We start from the raw sequence: 19140 nt of genomic DNA, 5'->3' as shown, positions 1-19140 counted from the left end.
GGCCCTCATGGTGTTTGTCTCTCCAGGTCTGCCGGTGGACAGCATGTTGTTCCGGCCTCCTCCCAGAATCACCCTGACGCTGAAGATGCCCAAAGTGTCGCTGGGTAACGGGAAGACCGGCTCCAAGTCAGTCAACGGCCCCCTGTGTCCAGATAACAGCGGAAATGTTCACGAACGTAGTGGGGGAGGGAAGGGGGGAGGGAGGGAGGGGCTGGCTAAGGAGGGAGGGGGCTGGCTAAGGAGGGAGGGGGCTGGCTAAGGAGGGAGGGGGCTGGCTAAGGAGGGAGGGGGCTGGGGAGGGGGGCTGGGTAAGGAAGGAGGGGGCTGGGAAAGGGTAAGGGGGGAGGGTTGGGTAAAGGAGGAGGGAAGCCTCAGCTCCATGGGCGAGGCAGGAGAGAGGAGCGCTCCAATGGCAGTCTACTGTCAACCTCTACCTCAGGTCAGTCATTTAGAGAGAGCAGTACCACCACTGGTCCAGCACTGACCAACAGCATGTCCAGAGGCTCAGCCCTGCCTATCAAATCTACTGGCAAGCCCCTGACTGGCAAAACCTTAACGGGTAAAACAGTGGTGCTCCAACTGGACCCAGACCGAGCGGGCCACATCCCCAAATCCAACGGTGTGATGGAGAAGATGGTTGGCGTGACCCAGAAGGACACCGCCTGTCAGACCCCCAGTGAACAGGAAGCTGGTGAGGGGTCAGGGGGCAAGGGCAGCCAGTCAGCCAGCTTCAGGAGGTCAACCATGGAGCACTTCAGCCGGTCATTCAAGGAGGCGACGGTCAGTTTGGTGCGGACCACGGAGGACCTGCGGGGGGACAAGGTGTCCCAGGGGGGTAGAGGCTCCAGATCAGCCCAGGACCGACCCTGGGCCAAACCAGCTCCTGGAGGCCCCCAAGGAGCCAGTGGTACCAGATCAGCCCAGGACCGACCCTGGGCCAAACCAGCTCCTGGAGGCCCCCAAGGAGCCAGTGGTACCAGACCACCACCCAACCAGGAGATGGATGGATACTGCCCTGACCTGGAGCTCAGTGACTCGGAGCCAGAGGCTCAAGGTCAGAGGTGGAGGCAGGGTAGGGGTGACTCGGGGGGCCAGGCAGGAGGAGACTACAGCAGGGGGAACAGCAGAGGGAAGCAGGGCCTGGGGGGGTCCAGTAGAACCTCAGCACAGAGGTGACATCCCTGACCCCTCACCTACTGTAGACACTGGCCCCAGTTCTGTCACCGCTCTGTCATTCCCTCTCTGACTACTGGAGCCCTGACCAGCCATAGAGCAGCAGGGGCCAATCGCAGCCATCTATTGGTCAACTGGGACCAGGGCCCCCTACACTGGCTGGGGCAACTATCTATTGGTCAACTGGGACGTTGGCCCCCGACACTGACTGGGGCATCGATCTAATGGTCAACTGGGACCAGGGCCCCCTACACTGGCTGGGGCATCTATCTAATGGTCAACTGGGACCAGGGCCCCCCACACTGGCTGGGGCATCTATGTATTGGTCAACTGGGACCAGGGCCCCCTACACTGGCTGGGGCATCTATCTATTGGTCAACTGGGACCAGGGCCCTCTACACTGGCTGGGGCATCTATCTAATGGTCAACTGGGACCAGGGCCCCCTACACTGGCTGGGGCATCTATCTATTGGTCAACTGGGACCAGGGCCCTCTACACTGGCTGGGGCATCTATCTAATGGTCAACTGGGACCAGGGCCCCCTACACTGGCTGGGGCATCTATCTATTGGTTAACTGGGACCAGGGCCCTCTACACTGGCTGGGGCATCTATCTATTGGTCAACTGGGACACATACAGACAGGAGGACTGATGCATGGTGGGGGTCCAGATCATCACCTCAATGGGACTGGGACGTTTGTCCTCCTGTTACGGATCCTCTATCTCTCTCCATGCTCGCTGTGAGCGGAGCAGTGTTGTACTATCTTCTGAGATTAAACCACTTGTCTGTTTATTTCTGTCTTCTCTGTTTTGCTTAGAAATGTTTTTCTGTATCTGTTAGGGGTTTAACAGTATACATATTCATACGGAACCTTGTTTCGGTCGCACTGTGAGCCTGAAAGAATACAAAAAGCAAATATAACCACTACCTACAGGCTAAACCTACGCTGTATTGTCTGCCTCCTGAGTAAGTCTGAATTAAACCTATTTCAGGCTGCTCTGATAGAACAACTAGAGCCTTTATATGTAATAAAAGGTTTGCGCATTTCAAACTGTCCTTTTGTGAGGCGCAGCCGGGAACTAGTTCTGTAAGGTGGGGAGGATAAACAAGGAGCATTTCCTGTCATCGTTCACATCTCCAGTTTGACAACATTTTGGGTTCCTAGTAGATTACAGAGGTGATGGACAGAGAGCATGTCTCCACGCTCATCTAGAATAGATTACAGTGGTGATGGACAGAGAGCATGTCTCCACGCTCATCTAGAATAGATTACAGTGGTGATGGACAGAGAGCATGTCCCCACGCTCATCTAGAATAGATTAGAGGTGATGGACAGAGAGCATGTCTCCACGCTCATCTAGAATAGATTAGAGGTGATGGACAGAGAGCATGTCTCCACGCTCATCTAGAATAGATTACAGTGGTGATGGACAGAGAGCACGTCTCCACGCTCATCTAGAATAGATTACAGTGGTGATGGACAGAGAGCACGTCTCCACGCTCATCTAGAATAGATTACAGTGGTGATGGACAGAGCACGTCTCCACGCTCATCTAGAATAGCCTCTGCATCTGCCAACACCTCAGACATGTTGACACATTTACACCAACATCACCTCAGTATTCCATGGGAGCAAGACGGAAACGCACGTACATAACACAACTAAACCCTCAGCTGATTCGGATCAGGCCAAAATAATCAAGAGTGACATGTGCGGCCGTTCTCAGTGGATAGAGGGTCAGGGGTCAGGATGTCTGGGTCAGGGGGTCAGGATGTCTGGGTCAGGGGGTCAGGATGTCTGGGTTAGGGGCCAGGATGTCTGGGTCAGGGGGTCAGGATGTCTGGGTCAGGGGGTCAGGATGTCTGGGTCAGGGGGTCAGGATGTCTGGGTTAGGGGCCAGGATGTCTGGGTTAGGGGGTCAGGATGTCTGGGTCAGGGGTCAGGATGTCTGGGTTAGGGGTCAGGATGTCTGGGTCAGGGGTCAGGATGTCTGGGTTAGGGGGTCAGGATGTCTGGGTTAGGGGGTCAGGATGTCTGGGTTAGGGGGTCAGGATGTCTGGGTTAGGGGTCAGGATGTCTGGGTTAGGGGGTCAGGATGTCTGGGTTAGGGGTCAGGATGTCTGGGTTAGGGGGTCAGGATGTCTGGGTCAGGTGGTCAGGATGTCTGGGTCAGGGGGTCAGGATGTCTGGGTTAGGGGGTCAGGATGTCTGGGTTAGGGGGTCAGGATGTCTGGGTTAGGGGGTCAGGATGTCTGGGTTAGGGGGTCAGGATGTCTGGGTTAGGGGGTCAGGATGTCTGGGTTAGGGGGTCAGGATGTCGGGGTTAGGGGGTCAGGATGTCTGGGTTAGGGGGTCAGGAAGTCTGGGTTAGAGGGTCGGGATGTCGGGGTTAGGGGGTCAGGATGCCGGACTGTTAAGTGACAGCCCATCACATGACCCCGGACTGGGAAAGGAGAACTACAGTGCCATAGACACACCCCCTTTGAGTCACATATTTGTGTCTTTGTAAGAAAACAGGTCTTTTCCATGTCTGAGCCACGTTTCCATATTTCTTCTAGTGTTGATGAGTCGTGGTGTTTTCATTTCAGAAGATGGTGCTCTCATCAGACCTGTTATGGTGGATATGGAATCAGAAGTATCAACATGGAAGTTAACTGCCGAAGCCAAACTGTTCATTTTCCCCCTATACCAAAACCGAATCGTGACCCCAAAACTGCGATCCATACCTTACCACCGGTCTCTGTACGCTCTACTCATCTTCATCGTCATAACCAGTGAATCTACATGTCTTCATCATAACCTGTGAATCTAGTAGTCTTCTTCATAACCTGTGAATCTAGTAGTCTTCTTCATAACCTGTGAATCTAGTAGTCTTCATCATAACCTGTGAATCTAGTAGTCTTCATCATAACCTGTGAATCTAGTAGTCTTCATCATAACCTGTGAATCTAGTAGTCTTCATCATAACCTGTGAATCTAGTAGTCTTCATCATAACCTGTGAATCTACTCTACCCCCTAGTAGTCTTCTTCATAACCTGTGAATCTAGTAGTCTTCTTCATAACCAGTGAATCTAGTAGTCTTCATCATAACCTGTGAATCTACTCTACCCCCTAGTAGTCTTCATCATAACCTGTGAATCTACTCTACCCCCTAGTAGTCTTCATCATAACCTGTGAATCTACTCTACCCCCTAGTAGTCTTCATCATAACCTGTGAATCTACTCTACCCCCTAGTAGTCTTCTTCATAACCTGTGAATCTACTCTACCCCCTAGTAGTCTTCTTCATAATCTGTGAATCTACTCTACCCCTAGTAGTCTTCTTCATAACCTGTGAATCTACTCTACCCCCTAGTAGTATTCTTCATCATAACCTGTGAATCTACTCTACCCCCTAGTAGTCTTCTTCATAACCTGTGAATCTAACTCTACTCCCCCTAGTAGTATTCTTCATCATAACCTGTGAATCTACTCTACCCCCTAGTAGTCTTCTTCATAACCTGTGAATCTACTCTACCCCTAGTAGTCTTCTTCATAACCTGTGAATCTACTCTACCCCCTAGTAGTCTTCTTCATAACCTGTGAATCTACTCTACCCCCTAGTAGTCTTCTTCATAACCTGTGAATCTACTCTACCCCTAGTAGTCTTCTTCATAACCTGTGAATCTACTCTACCCCCTAGTAGTCTTCTTCATAACCTGTGAATCTACTCTACCCCCTAGTAGTATTCTTCATCATAACCTGTGAATCTACTCTACCCCTAGTAGTCTTCTTCATAACCTGTGAATCTACTCTACCCCCTAGTAGTCTTCTTCATAACCTGTAACCATGGCTCCCCACACACTGGGGAGCCAGGCCCACCCACTGGGGAGCCAGGCCCACCCACTGGGGAGCCAGGCCCACCCACTGGGGAGCCAGGCCCACCCACTGGGGAGCCAGGCCCACCCACTGGGGAGCCAGGCCCACCCACTGGGGAGCCAGGCCCAGCCACTGGGGAGCCAGGCCCAGCCACTGGGGAGCCAGGCCCAGCCAATCCATAATGAGTTTTTCCCCCCAAAAATGGCTTTATTACAGACAGAAATACTCCATATGCCACACCAGTCTGGTGGATGGATTATCTTGGCAAAGGAGAAATGCTCACTAACAGGGATGTAAACAAACTTGTGCACAGAATGAGGACATGGAACATTTCTGGGATCTTTTATTTCAGCTCATGAAACATGGGATTAACACTTTATGTTGTGTTTGTATGTTTGTTCAGTGTAGGTAAAAAATTAACCTTAAACGACTATTGTGGTAAATATTGATTGGGCTCTAAGTAGTCGTTCGTATATTGACACTTGGAGTTAGAACACATATTGATTTAAAGACATCACACTGAATACAAGGTTCCAATGGGGAACCTCAACATGACACCGGATCTGCAGGGGAACCTCAACATGACACCCGGATCTGCAGGGGAACCTCAACATGACACTGGATCTGCAGGGGAACCTCAACATGACACTGGATCTGCAGGGGAACCTCAACATGACACCGGATCTGCAGGGGAACCTCAACATGACACCGGATCTGCAGGGGAACCTCAACATGACACCGGATCTGCAGGGGAACCTCAACATGACACCGGATCTGCAGGGGAACCTCAACATGACACCGGATCTGCAGGGGAACCTCAACATGACACTGGATCTGCAGGAGAACCTCAACATGACACCAGATCTGCAGGGGAACCTCAACGTGACACCGGATCTGCAGGGGAACCTCAACGTGACACTGAGAGGTTGGTGGTGTACACCTGAGCTCAATTTTGAGTCTCATGGCAACGGGTCTGAATACTTGTGTAAATAAGCTATTTGTTTTCTATTTTTAATAAATTTGCAACAACAAAAAAACGTTAACTTTGTCATTATATCGTTATGTCATATCTCTAGCCGCGTCCTCAGAGCATGCGCAGACTGTTGGAAAAGCATTCCAGATGATGCTGGTTGAGAGAATGCCAAGAGTGTGCAAAGCTGTCACCGTAAAGGGTGGCTTCTTTGAAGAATCTCAAATATAAAATATATTTTGATTTGTTTGAAAAGTAACCACTTCTTTGGTTACTACATGATTCCATATGTGTTATTTCATAGTTGTCATGTCTTCACTATTATTCTACAATGTAGAAAATAGTCCAAATAAAGAAAAAGCCTTGATGTTGTGAAACGTATGACCGGTAGTGTATAGAGTATGTATAAGCTGGAATCAGAAGCCTAAGTAGTGTTTTTCATTAGTTTACTCTAATTAGGGGAGGGGTGGTAGGGTTAGGGGAAAATAATGAAGGAACATTTATTTTTAAAAGATAAACACACCCAGAGCATTCGGAAAGTATTCAGACCCCTTGACTTTTTACACATGTTGTTACTTTACAGCCTCATTCTAAAATGGATTCAATAAACAAAAAAAGAAACGTTCCATTTTCAGGATCCTGTCTTTAAAAGATCATTCGTAAAAATCCAAATAACTTCACAGATCTTTATTGTAAAGGGTTTAAACACTGTTTCCCATGCTTGTTCAATGAACCATAAACAACTAATGAACATGCACCTGTGGAACGGTCGTTAAGACACTAACAGCTTACAGACGGTAGGCAATTAAGGTCACAGTTATGAAAACTTAGGACACTAAAGAGGCCTTTCTACTGACTCTGAAAAACACCAAAAGAAAGATGCCCAGGGTCCCTGCGTGAACTTGCCTTAGGCACGCTGCAAGGAGGATGCAGATTTAGCCAAGGAAATAAATTGCAATGTCCGTACTGAGACGCCTAAGACAGCGCTACAGGGAGACAGGACAGACAGCTGATCGTCCTCACAGTGGCAGACCACGTGTAACAACTCCTGCACAGGATCGGTACATCCGAACAGCACACCTGTGGGACAGGTACAGGATGGCAACAACAACTGCCCGAGTTACACCAGGAATGCACAATCCCTCCATCAGTGCTCAGACTCTCCGCAATAGGCTGCTAGAGGCTGGACTGAGGGCTTGTAGGCCTGTTGTAAGGCAGGTCCTCACCAGACATCACCGGCAACAACGACGCCTATGGGCACAAACCGTCCGTCGCTGGACCAGACAGGACTGGCAAAAAGTGCACTTCACTGACGAGTTGTGGTTTTGCCTCACATGCGATGATGGTCAGATTCGCGTTTATCGTTGAAGGAATGAGCGTTACACCGAGGCCTGTACTCTGTAGTGGGATCGATTTGGAGGTGGAGGGTCTGTCATGGTCTGGGGCGATGTGTCACAGCATCATCAGACTGAGCTTGTTGTCATTGCAGGCAATCTCAACGCTGTGCGTTACAGGGAAGACATCCTCCTCCCTCATGTGGTACCCTTCCTGCAGGCTCATCCTGACATGACCCTCCAGCATGACAATGCCACCAGCCATACTGCTCGTTCTGTGCCTGATTTCCTACAAGACAGGAATGTCAGTGTTCTGCCAGAGCCTGGATCTCAATCCCATTGAGCACGTCTGGGACCTGTTGGATCGGAGGGTGAGGGTGAGGGTCATTCAATATACAACCATGTACAATTACATTACTATAGTAACAGAACCAACAACCATGTACAATTACATTACTATAGTAACAGAACCAACAACCATGTATAATTACGTTACTATAGTAACAGAACCTACAACCATGTATAATTACGTTACTATAGTAACAGAACCTACAACCATGTATAATTACATTACTATAGTAACAGAACCTCCAACCATGTATAATTACATTACTATAGTAACAGAACCTCCAACCATGTATAATTACGTTACTATAGTAACAGAACATACAACCATGTATAATTACATTACTATACTGTGACGACCCTCCCACTCTGTCTGCTGTATTCTTTCTCTTTGCTCTTGTTTTCCTCCTAGGATGCCGGTGGGCGGAGCCTGGAGGGTTGTCAGATACATGGGAAACACCTGGGCCTGGGTGTGTCCCAGGATAAATACACCTCTTCCCCATTCATTGAGGAGACTCCATGCAGACACACTGATAGATTTTGTTTGTGGCATTTTGTGGCTGGTTTTGTTTGTTTGCTTTGGCACCTTTCAACGCCCCTCATTATCACATTTATGCGTGCAAACACTCACTCACTACTGACTACACACACCATTGTTCATTGTATTTACATTACTTCAGGTAATAAATATATTTTGTTATTCCTTATCTCCACTTTGTCTCCCTTTTTATTCTGAACTTGGTGCCGGTTCGTGACAGAACTCACCTAAAGAAGAGGATGAAACTGCAGCATGATGAAATAAAACATGGCTCGTTTTCAAAATAAAATAATATCATTGACTTGAACATCATTATCTGCTAAGATATATTTGCACAAAATTATTGACAACAGTGAACTGTTTCTACCTGTGTTGAGCTGCTCTCTCCACTTCCTGTCTGTTGAGCTGCTCTCTCCACTTCCTGTCTGTTGAGCTGCTCTCTCCACTTCCTGTCTGTTGAGCTGCTGTCTTCCTGACCTGCACGGATATATTGATGTACCTGTTTACGTGAACTTTTGTTATCTTTAGGCCTCTCTTTATGCAATGTATGTATTTTCATATCTCAGGCAGTGGCCACATGTTTTAAAATGCTCCTTTGACCTAAGCAATAATGATATGACTAATGTTTTCACTAAAACCTCTGTCGGTGTCTTAGACCACAACAAGCACTTCACACAGCACTGGTTTAAAGTAGCATATACAGAATGGGCACTTCAATGGTTAGCACACTTTGAGGTTAAAAAACCCCACCTACCATGTTTTTCCATTAGATATCCCATATCTGTGGTTAAAACGTTTCTCTAGTTATAACACTGTACCAACTGAAGAGCATGGCTGGGCCCTGGTCAAAAGTAGGGCACTATAAAAAGGGAATAGGGCCCTGGTCAAAAGTAGGGGCACTATATAGGGAATAGGGCCCTGGTCAAAAGTAGGGCACTATAAAGGGAATAGGGCCCTGGTCAAAAGTAGGGCACTATAAAGGGAATAGGGCCCCCTGGTCTATAAAGGGAAAGTATGTGGGGTACATAAACCACTATATCAGAGGAATAGGGCCTGTTCTGCAGTTGAGATATGACCAGTGATGTAGTGGTAAAAACAGCTATAAAGTGGAATAGGGCCCTGGTATAAAGTAGGGTAAAAACAGCTGAGGTATAACCAGTGATGTAGGGTAAATAATATAATAATAATAATAATAATAATATAATTTAGCAGGGCCATGTGTGCATACAAGTAGAATGCACTATAAAGGGAATGGTAAAAACAGCTGAGGTATGACCAGTGATGTAGTGGTAAAAACAGCTGAGGTATAACCAGTGATGTAGTGGTAAAAACAGTTGAGGTATGACCAGTGATGTAGTGGTAAAAACAGCTGAGGTATAACCAGTGATGTAGTGGTAAAAACAGTTGAGGTATAACCAGTGATGTAGTGGTAAAAACAGTTTAGGTATAACCAGTGATGTAGTGGTAAAAAACAGCTGAGGTATGACCAGTGATGTAGTGGTAAAAACAGCTGAGGTATAACCAGTGATGTAGTGGTAAAAAACAGCTGAGGTATAACCAGTGATGTAGTGGTAAAAACAGCTGAGGTATAACCAGTGATGTAGTGGTAAAAACAGCTGAGGTATAACCAGTGATGTAGTGGTAAAAAACAGCTGAGGTATGACCAGTGATTTAGTGGTAAAAAACAGCTGAGGTATGACCAGTGATGTAGTGGTAAAAACAGCTGAGGTATAACCAGTGATGTAGTGATAAAAACAGCTGAGGTATAACCAGTGATGTAGTGGTAAAAACAGCTGAGGTATAACCAGTGATGTAGTGGTAAAAACAGCTGAGGTATAACCAGTGATGTAGTGGTAAAAACAGCTGAGGTATGAACAGTGATGTAGTGGTAAAAACAGCTGAGGTATGACCAGTGATGTAGTGGTAAAAACAGCTGAGGTATAACCAGTGATGTAGTGGTAAAAACAGCTGAGGTATAACCAGTGATGTAGTGGTAAAAACAGCTGAGGTATAACCAGTGATGTAGTGATAAAAACAGCTGAGGTATGACCAGTGATGTAGTGGTAAAAACAGCTGAGGTATGACCAGTGATGTAGTGGTAAAAACAGCTGAGGTATAACCAGTGATGTAGTGGTAAAAACAGTTGAGGTATAACCAGTGATGTAGTGGTAAAACAGCTGAGGTATAACCAGTGATGTAGTGGTAAAAATGACCAGTGATGTAGTGGTAAAAACAGTTGAGGTATAACCAGTGATGTAGTGGTAAAAACAGTTGAGGTATAACCAGTGATGTAGTGGTAAAAACAGTTGAGGTATAACCAGTGATGTAGTGGTAAAAACAGTTGAGGTATAACCAGTGATGTAGTGGTAAAAACAGCTGAGGTATAACCAGTGATGTAGTGGTAAAAACAGTTGAGGTATGACCAGTGATGTAGTGGTAAAAATAAAAATAGGGTCTCCATTCAATGAGATCCACTTTAGTCGATGTCCGCACAGCAGTTGTTCTGACGGTGTCGGAGGTGGAACTGCCTTAGAGCTGTCAAATCCACAAGCAGCTCCCGGCATTACATCTAAAGCGGACATTGCCATTGGCTGCATGGAGTTGTATTAACAGAAATCTCATGCAGCCTTGTTTACACTGTTCCAACACTGTCATGTGAGATGTAATCCACACCTCGATGAGGATGCAAGAAATCCTTATTATTTAGTTGAATATTTTTTAATTTGAGCCCAATTATTTCTATACAGCCTATTGGTTTGGTTCTGGTTCTGGTTCTGAACTTCTAACGCGAGTGGGAGATTTGACAGCTCCAAGGAAGCTACTCCTCCATCTCCGCCAAAACATCAGATATGTGTCGCTATCGCCGGTTAATGCTTGATCTGGTTGAATCTAGGCCTAGGTGGGTAAACTGGTTGAATCTAGGCCTAGGTGGGTAAACTGGTTGAATCTAGGCCTAGGTGGGTAAACTGGTTGAATCTAGGCCTAGGTGGGTAAACTGGTTGAATCTACTGGTTGAATCTAGGCCTAGGTGGGGGTTGAAAGGCCTAGGTGGGTAAACCGGTTGAATCTAGGCCTAGGTGGGGGTTGAATCTAGGCCTAGGTGGGTGGTTGAATCTAGGCCTAGGTGGGTTGAATCTAAGGTGGGTAAACTGGTTGAATCTAGGCCTAGGTGGGTAAACTGGTTGAATCTAGGCCTAGGTGGGTAAACTGGTTGAATCTAGGCCTAGGTGGGTAAACTGGTTGAATCTAGGCCTAGGTGGGTAAACTGGTTGAATCTAGGCCTAGGTGGGTAAACTGGTTGAATCTAGGCCTAGGTGGGTAAACTGGTTGAATCTAGGCCTAGGTGGGTAAACTGGTTGAATCTAGGCCTAGGTGGGTAAACTGGTTGAATCTAGGCCTAGGTGTAAACTGGTTGAATCTAGGCCTAGGTGGGTAAACTGGTTGAATCTAAACTGGTTGAATCTAGGCCTAGGTGGGTAAACTGGTTGAAAGGCCTAGGTGGGTAAACTTGAATCTAGGCCTAGGTGGGTAATCTGGTTGAATCTAGGCCTAGGTGGGTAAACTGGTTGAATCTAGGCCTAGGTGGGTAAACTGGTTGAATCTAGGCCTAGGTGGGTAAACTGGTTGAATCTAGGCCTAGGTGGGTAATCTGGTTGAATCTAGGCCTAGGTGGGTAAACTGGTTGAATCTAGGCCTAGGTGGGTAAACTGGTTGAATCTAGGCCTAGGTGGGTAAACTGGTTGAATCTAAAGGAATCTAGGCCTAGGTGGGTAAACTGGTTGAATCTAGGCCTAGGTGGGTAAACTGGTTGAATCTAGGCCTAGGTGGGTAAACTAGATGAATCTAGGCCTAGGTGGGTAAACTGGTTGAATCTAGGCCTAGGTGGGTAAACTGGTTGAATCTAGGCCTAGGTGGGTAAACTGGTTGAATCTAGGCCTAGGTGGGTAAACTGGTTGAATCTAGGCCTAGGTGGGTAAACTGGTTGAATCTAGGCCTAGGTGGGTAAATCTAGGCCTGGTTGAATCTAGGCCTCTGGTGGGTAAATCTGCATCTAGGCCTAGGTGAATCTAGGCCTAGGTGGGTAAACTGGTTGAATCTACTGGTTGAATCTAGGCCTAGGTGGGTAAACTGGTTGAATCTAGGCCTAGGTGGGTAAACTGGCTGAATCTAGGCCTAGGTGGGTAAACTGGCTGAATCTAGGCCTAGGTGGGTAAACTGGTTGAATCTAGGCCTAGGTGGGTAAACTGGTTGAATCTAGGCCTAGGTGGGTAAACTGGTTGAATCTAGGCCTAGGTGGGTAAACTGGTTGAATCTAGGCCTAGGTGGGTAAACTGGTTGAATCTAGGTAAACTGGTTGAATCTAGGCCTAGGTGGGTAAACTGGTTGAATCTAGGTAAACTGGTTGAATCTAGGTGGGTAAAAATCTAGGTAGGTGTAAACTGGTTGAATCTAGGCCTAGGTGGGTAAAGTTGAATCTAGGCCTAGGTGGGTAAACTGGTTGAATCTAGGCCTAGGTGGGTAAACTGGTTGAATCTAGGCCTAGGTGGGTAAACTGGTTGAAAGGCCTAGGTGGGTAAACTGGTTGAATCTAGGCCTAGGTGGGTAAACTGGTTGAATCTAGGCCTAGGTGGGTAAACTGGTTGAATCTAGGCCTAGGTGGGTAAACTGGATAAATCTAGGCCTAGGTGGGTAATCTGGTTGAATCTAGGCCTAGGTGGGTAAACTGGTTGAATCTAGGCCTAGGTGGGTAAACTGGTTGAATCTAGGCCTAGGTGGGTAAACTGGTTGAATCTAGGTGGGTAATCTGGTTGAAAGGCCTAGGTGGGTAAACTGGTTGAATCTAGGCCTAGGTGGGTAATCTGGTTGAATCTAGGCCTAGGTGGGTAATCTGGTTGAATCTAGGCCTAGGTGGGTAAACTGGTTGCATCTAGGCCTAGGTGGGTAAACTGGTTGAATCTAGGCCTAGGTGGGTAAACTGCATCTAGGCCTTGTAAACTGGTTGCATCTAGGCCTAGGTGGGTAAACTGGTTGAATCTAGGCCTAGGTGGGTAAACTGGTTGCATCTAGGCCTAGGTGGGTAAACTGGTTGCATCTAGGCCTAGGTGGGTAAACTGGTTGAATCTAGGCCTAGGTGGGTAAACTGGTTGAATCTAGGCCTAGGTGGGTAAATGCTGATTGCTGTTCACGAGGAGTAAAGTAACCCTCTATACTTTCATTGCATTTTTCTGCAAAAGGTTAAACGTACAACATAAAAAAAGGTTAGTATACGGCCTTGACATGTGTTTACCCTTCACGAGACTGGGTATGACCTACAGTGGGGAGAACAAGTATTAGATACACTGCAGGTTTTCCTACTTACAAAGCATGTAGGGGTCTGTCATTTTTATCATAGGTACACTTCAACTGTGAGAGACGGAATCTAAAACAAAAATCCAGAAAATCACATTGTATGATTTTTAAGTAATTAATTAGCATTTTATTGCATGATAAGTATTTGATCACCTACCAACCAGTAAGAATTCTGGCTCTCACAGACCAGTTAGTTTTTCTTTAAGAAGCCCTCCTGTTCTCCACTCATTACCTGTATTAACTGCACCTGTTTGAACTCTTTACCTGTATAAAAGACACATGTCCACACACTCAATCAAACAAACTCCAACCTCTCCACAATGGCCAAGCCCAGAGAGCTCTGTAAGGACATCAGGGATAAAATTGTAGACTTGCACAAGGTTGGGATGGGCTACAGGATAATAGGCAAGCAGCTTGGTGAGAGGGCAAAAACTGTTGGCGCAATTATTGGAAATGTAACGAGTTCAAGATGACGGTCAATCACCCTCGGTCTGGGGCTCCATGCAAGATCTCATCTCGTGGGGCATCAATGATCATGAGGAAGGTGAGGGATCAGCCCAGAACTACACGGCAGGACCTGGTCAATGATCTGAAGAGAGCTGGGACCACAGTCTCAAAGAAAACCATTAGTAACACACTACGCCTCCATGGATTAAAATCCTGCAGCGCACGCAAGTTCCCCTGCTCAAGCCAGCTCATGTCCAGGCCCGTCTGAAATTTGCCAATGACCATGTGGATGATCCAGAGGAGGAATGGGAGAAGGTCATGTGGTCTGATGAGACAAAAATAGAGCTTTTTGAGTACAACCCCAAGAACACCATCCCAACTATGAAGCATGGAGGTGGAAACATCATTCTTTGGGGATGCTTTTCTGCAAAGGGGACAGGATGACTGCCCCTGAGGGGAGGATGGATGGGGCCATGTATCACAAGATTTTGGCCAACAACCTCCTTCCCTCAGTAAGAGCATTGAAGATGGGTCGTGGCTGGGTCTTCCAGCATGACAACGACCCGAAACACACAGTCAGGGCAACTAAGGAGTGGCTCCGTAAGAAGCATCTCAAGGTCCTGGAGTGGCCTAGCCAGTCTCCAGACCTGAACCCAATAGAAAATCTTTGGAGGGAGCTGAAAGTCCGTATTGCCCAGCGACAGCCCCGAAACCTGAAGGATCTGGAGAAGGTCTGTATGGAGGAGTGGGCCAAAATCCCTGCTGCAGTGTGTGCAAACCTGGTCAAGAACTACAGGAAACGTGTGATCTCTGTAATTGCAAACAAAGGTTTCTGTACCAAATATTACGTTCTGCTTTTCTGATGTATCAAATACTTATGTCATGCAATAAAATGCAAATGAATACCTTAAAAATCATACAATGTGATTTTCTGGATCTACATGCTTTGTAAGTAGGAAAACCTGCAAAATCGGCAGTGTATCAAATACTTGTTCTCCCCACTGTATGTACCCTTTAGTAGGGGACAGTGGATGCATGCCTTCATTATTACTGAAAGACCTGCACCTCTGAGCCTGTGGACAAGATGAGAGCCCGTTCATACAACTGAGAATCAATCTACAGAATGGTTTACCTTATAGGCTTCAACTTCAAAAATGTTTTTACTTAAAACATTATTTGGATTTCTGCTTGTGTTTTGGGTATTGTTCACACTATTCTAGTAATTACTGCTTAAAACCTTCTAAAGTTGATTCCAGTTTAGAGATCACGGAGAGGAATGGAGTTCTCAATATAGCAAGTCAGAGGTCTGGCTATTAGAACAATGGAACCATAGGTCAATGACAGGTCAAGTCACTCAGACCTTTAAACAACATACTACTAACACTCAAACAAGTCTCTGTGACTAGTGACACGTCATCCCAAATATTGATCGGTGAAAATGGTTCATTGGCAAGGTTCCAAATGTTTGGAGGAGGGTGTGGTTTCAGTTTTGGAGGAGGGTGTGGTTTCAGTTTTGGAGGAGGGTGTGGTTTCAGTTTGGAGTAGGGTGTGGTTTCAGTTTGGAGAAGGGTGTGGTTTCAGTTTTGGAGGAGGGTGTGGTTTCAGTTTTGGAGGAGGGTGTGGTTTCAGTTTGGAGGAGGGTGTGGTTTCAGTTTGGAGTAGGGTGTGGTTTCAGTTTGGAGGAGGGTGTGGTTTCAGTTTGGAGGAGGGTGTGGTTTCAGTCACCACAGGCAGACTTCAAACAGAACAGTTGAACATTTTCAGGGAGAATTCATACTCGCCTTATTCCACATGTTGTTGCAGCCTGAATAAAACAGTTATTCATTGTTTTTACCCATCTACACACAATACCCCAGAATGACAAACTGAAAACATGTTGTTTTACCATCTACACACAATACCCCAGAATGACAAACTGAAAACATGTTGTTTTACCATCTACACACAATACCCCAGAATGACAAACTGAAAACATGTTGTTTTACCATCTACACACAATACCCCAGAATGACAAACTGAAAACATGTTGTTGGTTTTTTGCAAATGTATTGAAAATCAAATACATAAATATCTAATTTAGAGATGTTTTCACACCCCTCTGACAATACATGTTAGAATCACCTTTGGCAGCGATTACAGCTGGGAGTCTTTTTGGGTCTCTAACAGCTTTCCACACCTGGGTTATACAATATTTGCACATTATTCTTTTTTAAATTCTTCAAGCTTTATCAAGTTGGTTGTTGATCAATGCTTGACCGACATTTTCAAGTCTTGCCATAGATTTTCAAGCCGACTTTAAGTTAAAACTGTAACTAGGCCACTCAGGAGCATTCAATGTCATCTTGGTAAGCAACTCCAGTCTATATTTGTCCTTGTGTTTTAGGTTATTGTCCTGCTGAAAGGTGAATTAATCTCCCAGTGTCTGGTGGAAATCAGATTGAACTAGGATTTTGCCTGCACTTAAGCTCCATTCCGTTCCTAAAAACTCCCTAGTCTTTGCCGATGACAAGCATACCCATAACATGATGCAGCCACCACCATCTCTGTGAAGCATTGGAAAACCTCCCTGGTCTTTGCCGATGACAAGCATACCCATAACATGATGCAGCCACCACCATCTCTGTGAAGCATTGGAAAACCTCCCTGGTCTTTGCCGATGACAAGCATACCCATAACATGATGCAGTCACCACCATCTCTGTGAAGCACTGGAAAACCTCCCTGGTCTTTGCCGATGACAAGCATACCCATAACATGATGCAGCCACCACCATCTCTGTGAAGCATTGGAAAACCTCCCTGGTCTTTGCCGATGACAAGCATACCCATAACATGATGCAGCCACCACCATCTCTGTGAAGCATTGGAAAAACTCCCTGGTCTTTGCCGATGACAAGCATACCCATAACATGATGCAGCCACCACCATCTCTGTGAAGCATTGGAAAACCTCCCTGGTCTTTGTGGTTGAATCTGTGTTTTGAAATTCACTGCTCGACTTAGGGATCTTACAGATAATTGTATGTGTGAGGTACAGACTGTTGCACACAGTCCATGCAACTTATTATGTGACTTGTTAAGCACAGTTTTACTTCTTCTATTTAGGCTTGAAATAACAAAGGGATTGAATACTTACAGCTTTTTATTTTTTATACATTTGTAAAAATGTCCAAAAACACTTTGACATTTTGGGTATTATGTGTAGACCAGTGACACAAAATCTCAATTTAAATTGAGGCTGTAACAACAACATGTGGAAGAAGTTCAGGGTTGTGAAATACTTTCTGAAGACACTGTATACATCTGCATTCTTCACATCTTCACATTCTTTCTACTGGGACTGCTTTCCTCCTCTGAACAGGCGAAACACTTTCAGGACACCTCAGAGGTTCAAAGCAAATCATGCATCTAATTGCAACTTAAGTTTATACTTGATTTGAGCTTTTCTGACATGTTTGAACATTATGACTGGAGTGGATGAGAACCTGGGTCGCTGGTGTGAATGGCAAACATCCTAAACATTGCTCGTAAGACCAACCCACTTGGTGGAAATTGTAACGTGACTCATAGCAAGGATTGCTACAGTATTCTAATTCTTAAGGTAATGTTGTTCTCTTGGGATAGTATTACTGTCTGTGTAAATAACAGATATGACTGATGACATTAACTGAACTTGAGCGTGATTGTATCAGACCAATTTATGGATCCCACATTTTATAGACCTAAATGTATTATGTGTGATAAAAAGGAAGCTACTACAGGAATATTTGTACCCACAATACTGTAGAATGAAAAAGTGAAATTATCAATACTCGCATAAATCAATCCCTATGTTTGTTGATGATCTGAAATTACTATTTTTTCGCCATTTTGTGGGAAATAACTTTTTAGACACTCTCTGGGGTGACAGAGGCGGAGCGACATGAGTACTGACGACCTCTTAGTAACTGATCTAGAGCCAGTTGTTGTTTGGATCAACGCTCAGTTTTAAAGCAATGCTAGCAACAGTTGATCCAGAGTCAGTCATAATAAGTAAAGGCATTTTTTTTAAACGGTCGAGCGCAAACACAATAGCGAAACCAGGAAATGCAACTTTGGGTGATATTCCCACATTGTTGTTCGCTTTTATGGAGGTGTCACTATTTCGGTTTGAGAGTTTCCGCCTGGAACTGATAGAGGAACTGATGGGAGTTATTTGCAATGAAGTGGTGTCATGAGTAGAAACCCCTGGGGTTCGACTTGTGCATGTCAGTGGAAACTTCGGGAGACAGAGCACTGACACGAATGAATGTCCACGGAAGTTGCCATGTATTCTGATGAGGATAACCAGAATTATGAGGACTGGATGTCAAGTTTGCCCGAGGAGCTGTGGGATGTGCCTCTTTCAAGTCTCGCCATACCAGGTAACTTTATTCAACTGCATGCAAACTGTACATGTTTAAATTAATTCATTAAACGTCCACAATCCTCTCTTTTTCACGTTGACAGGTGGCCAATTGCGATAGGCTTTCTAATCTTCAGTAGCCAAACTAATTTGCCTAAAGAGACATTATAGCCTAATCATGATTATATAACCATCCCTACAATTTTACAATTATATAACCATTCTTACAAGTATATAACCATCATTACAATTACAATTTCTTTACAAAACAAATGACCGAGGTAAAGACCGATTCAGGTTGGATATTGCCTGTAATTTTCCTTAAATCCACCAACAGCAGTTAGGGACCATCAACATAGTGACAAATCAAATTCTTCCAATTTCAATAGTTCTTTAAGCATTACTCCTACAACTTTCAAAACTGGTTCTAGCTAATCCGATGGGATAGACGCACATTGCACACACTTTTGTCGATTCACATCTTACACTATTTTAAATTATTTATTTACATTTTTTAATTTCAATAGCTCCTTGGTCATGTGACCTAAAGACCTCAAACAAGGTTCAGAATGTCCACTCAGTGGCCCTACATGTTGCACACGCTTTAGTTTGTCCATTTTCATCTCACAATTTTACATTAATTTTTGTAAACATTCTAATTTCAATAGCTATTTGGTCATGTGACCTACTGGACTCAAACAAGGTTCATAATGAGGCTCCGCTTTCACGGTTTGTATTCATAC

The 19140-nt window shown here is 45.4% G+C and overlaps 2 protein-coding genes across 3 annotated transcripts in view; both read left to right on the top strand.

Annotated features, from left to right (window-relative positions):
• LOC123996509 (protein Jade-3-like) overlaps window positions 1-1966 on the top strand; it is a 46468-nt gene extending 44502 nt beyond the window's left edge. The window contains exons 12-13 of the mRNA XM_046299899.1: window positions 27-186; window positions 351-1966. Of these exons, the coding sequence (XP_046155855.1) occupies window positions 27-186; window positions 351-1176 (986 nt within the window). The 3' untranslated portion in view covers window positions 1177-1966. The remainder of the gene's footprint in view (window positions 1-26; window positions 187-350) is intronic.
• A 16057-nt stretch (window positions 1967-18023) lies between these two features.
• si:dkey-66a8.7 (PI-PLC X domain-containing protein 1) overlaps window positions 18024-19140 on the top strand; it is a 28674-nt gene continuing 27557 nt past the window's right edge. Inside the window, exon 1 of one of the 2 annotated variants that reach the window (XM_046301072.1) lies at window positions 18024-18416. In XM_046301072.1, coding sequence (XP_046157028.1) covers window positions 18330-18416 — 87 coding nt within the window. In that variant the 5' untranslated portion in view covers window positions 18024-18329. The remainder of the gene's footprint in view (window positions 18417-19140) is intronic. The other variant, XM_046301071.1, reaches the window with a different exon arrangement.

This window comes from Oncorhynchus gorbuscha, linkage group LG15 (assembly GCF_021184085.1).
Source record: "Oncorhynchus gorbuscha isolate QuinsamMale2020 ecotype Even-year linkage group LG15, OgorEven_v1.0, whole genome shotgun sequence".
Taxonomy (NCBI): Eukaryota; Metazoa; Chordata; class Actinopteri; order Salmoniformes; family Salmonidae; genus Oncorhynchus; species Oncorhynchus gorbuscha.
Note: the sequence above shows the minus strand (reverse complement) of the source record. Positions and strands in the feature narration are given on the sequence as shown.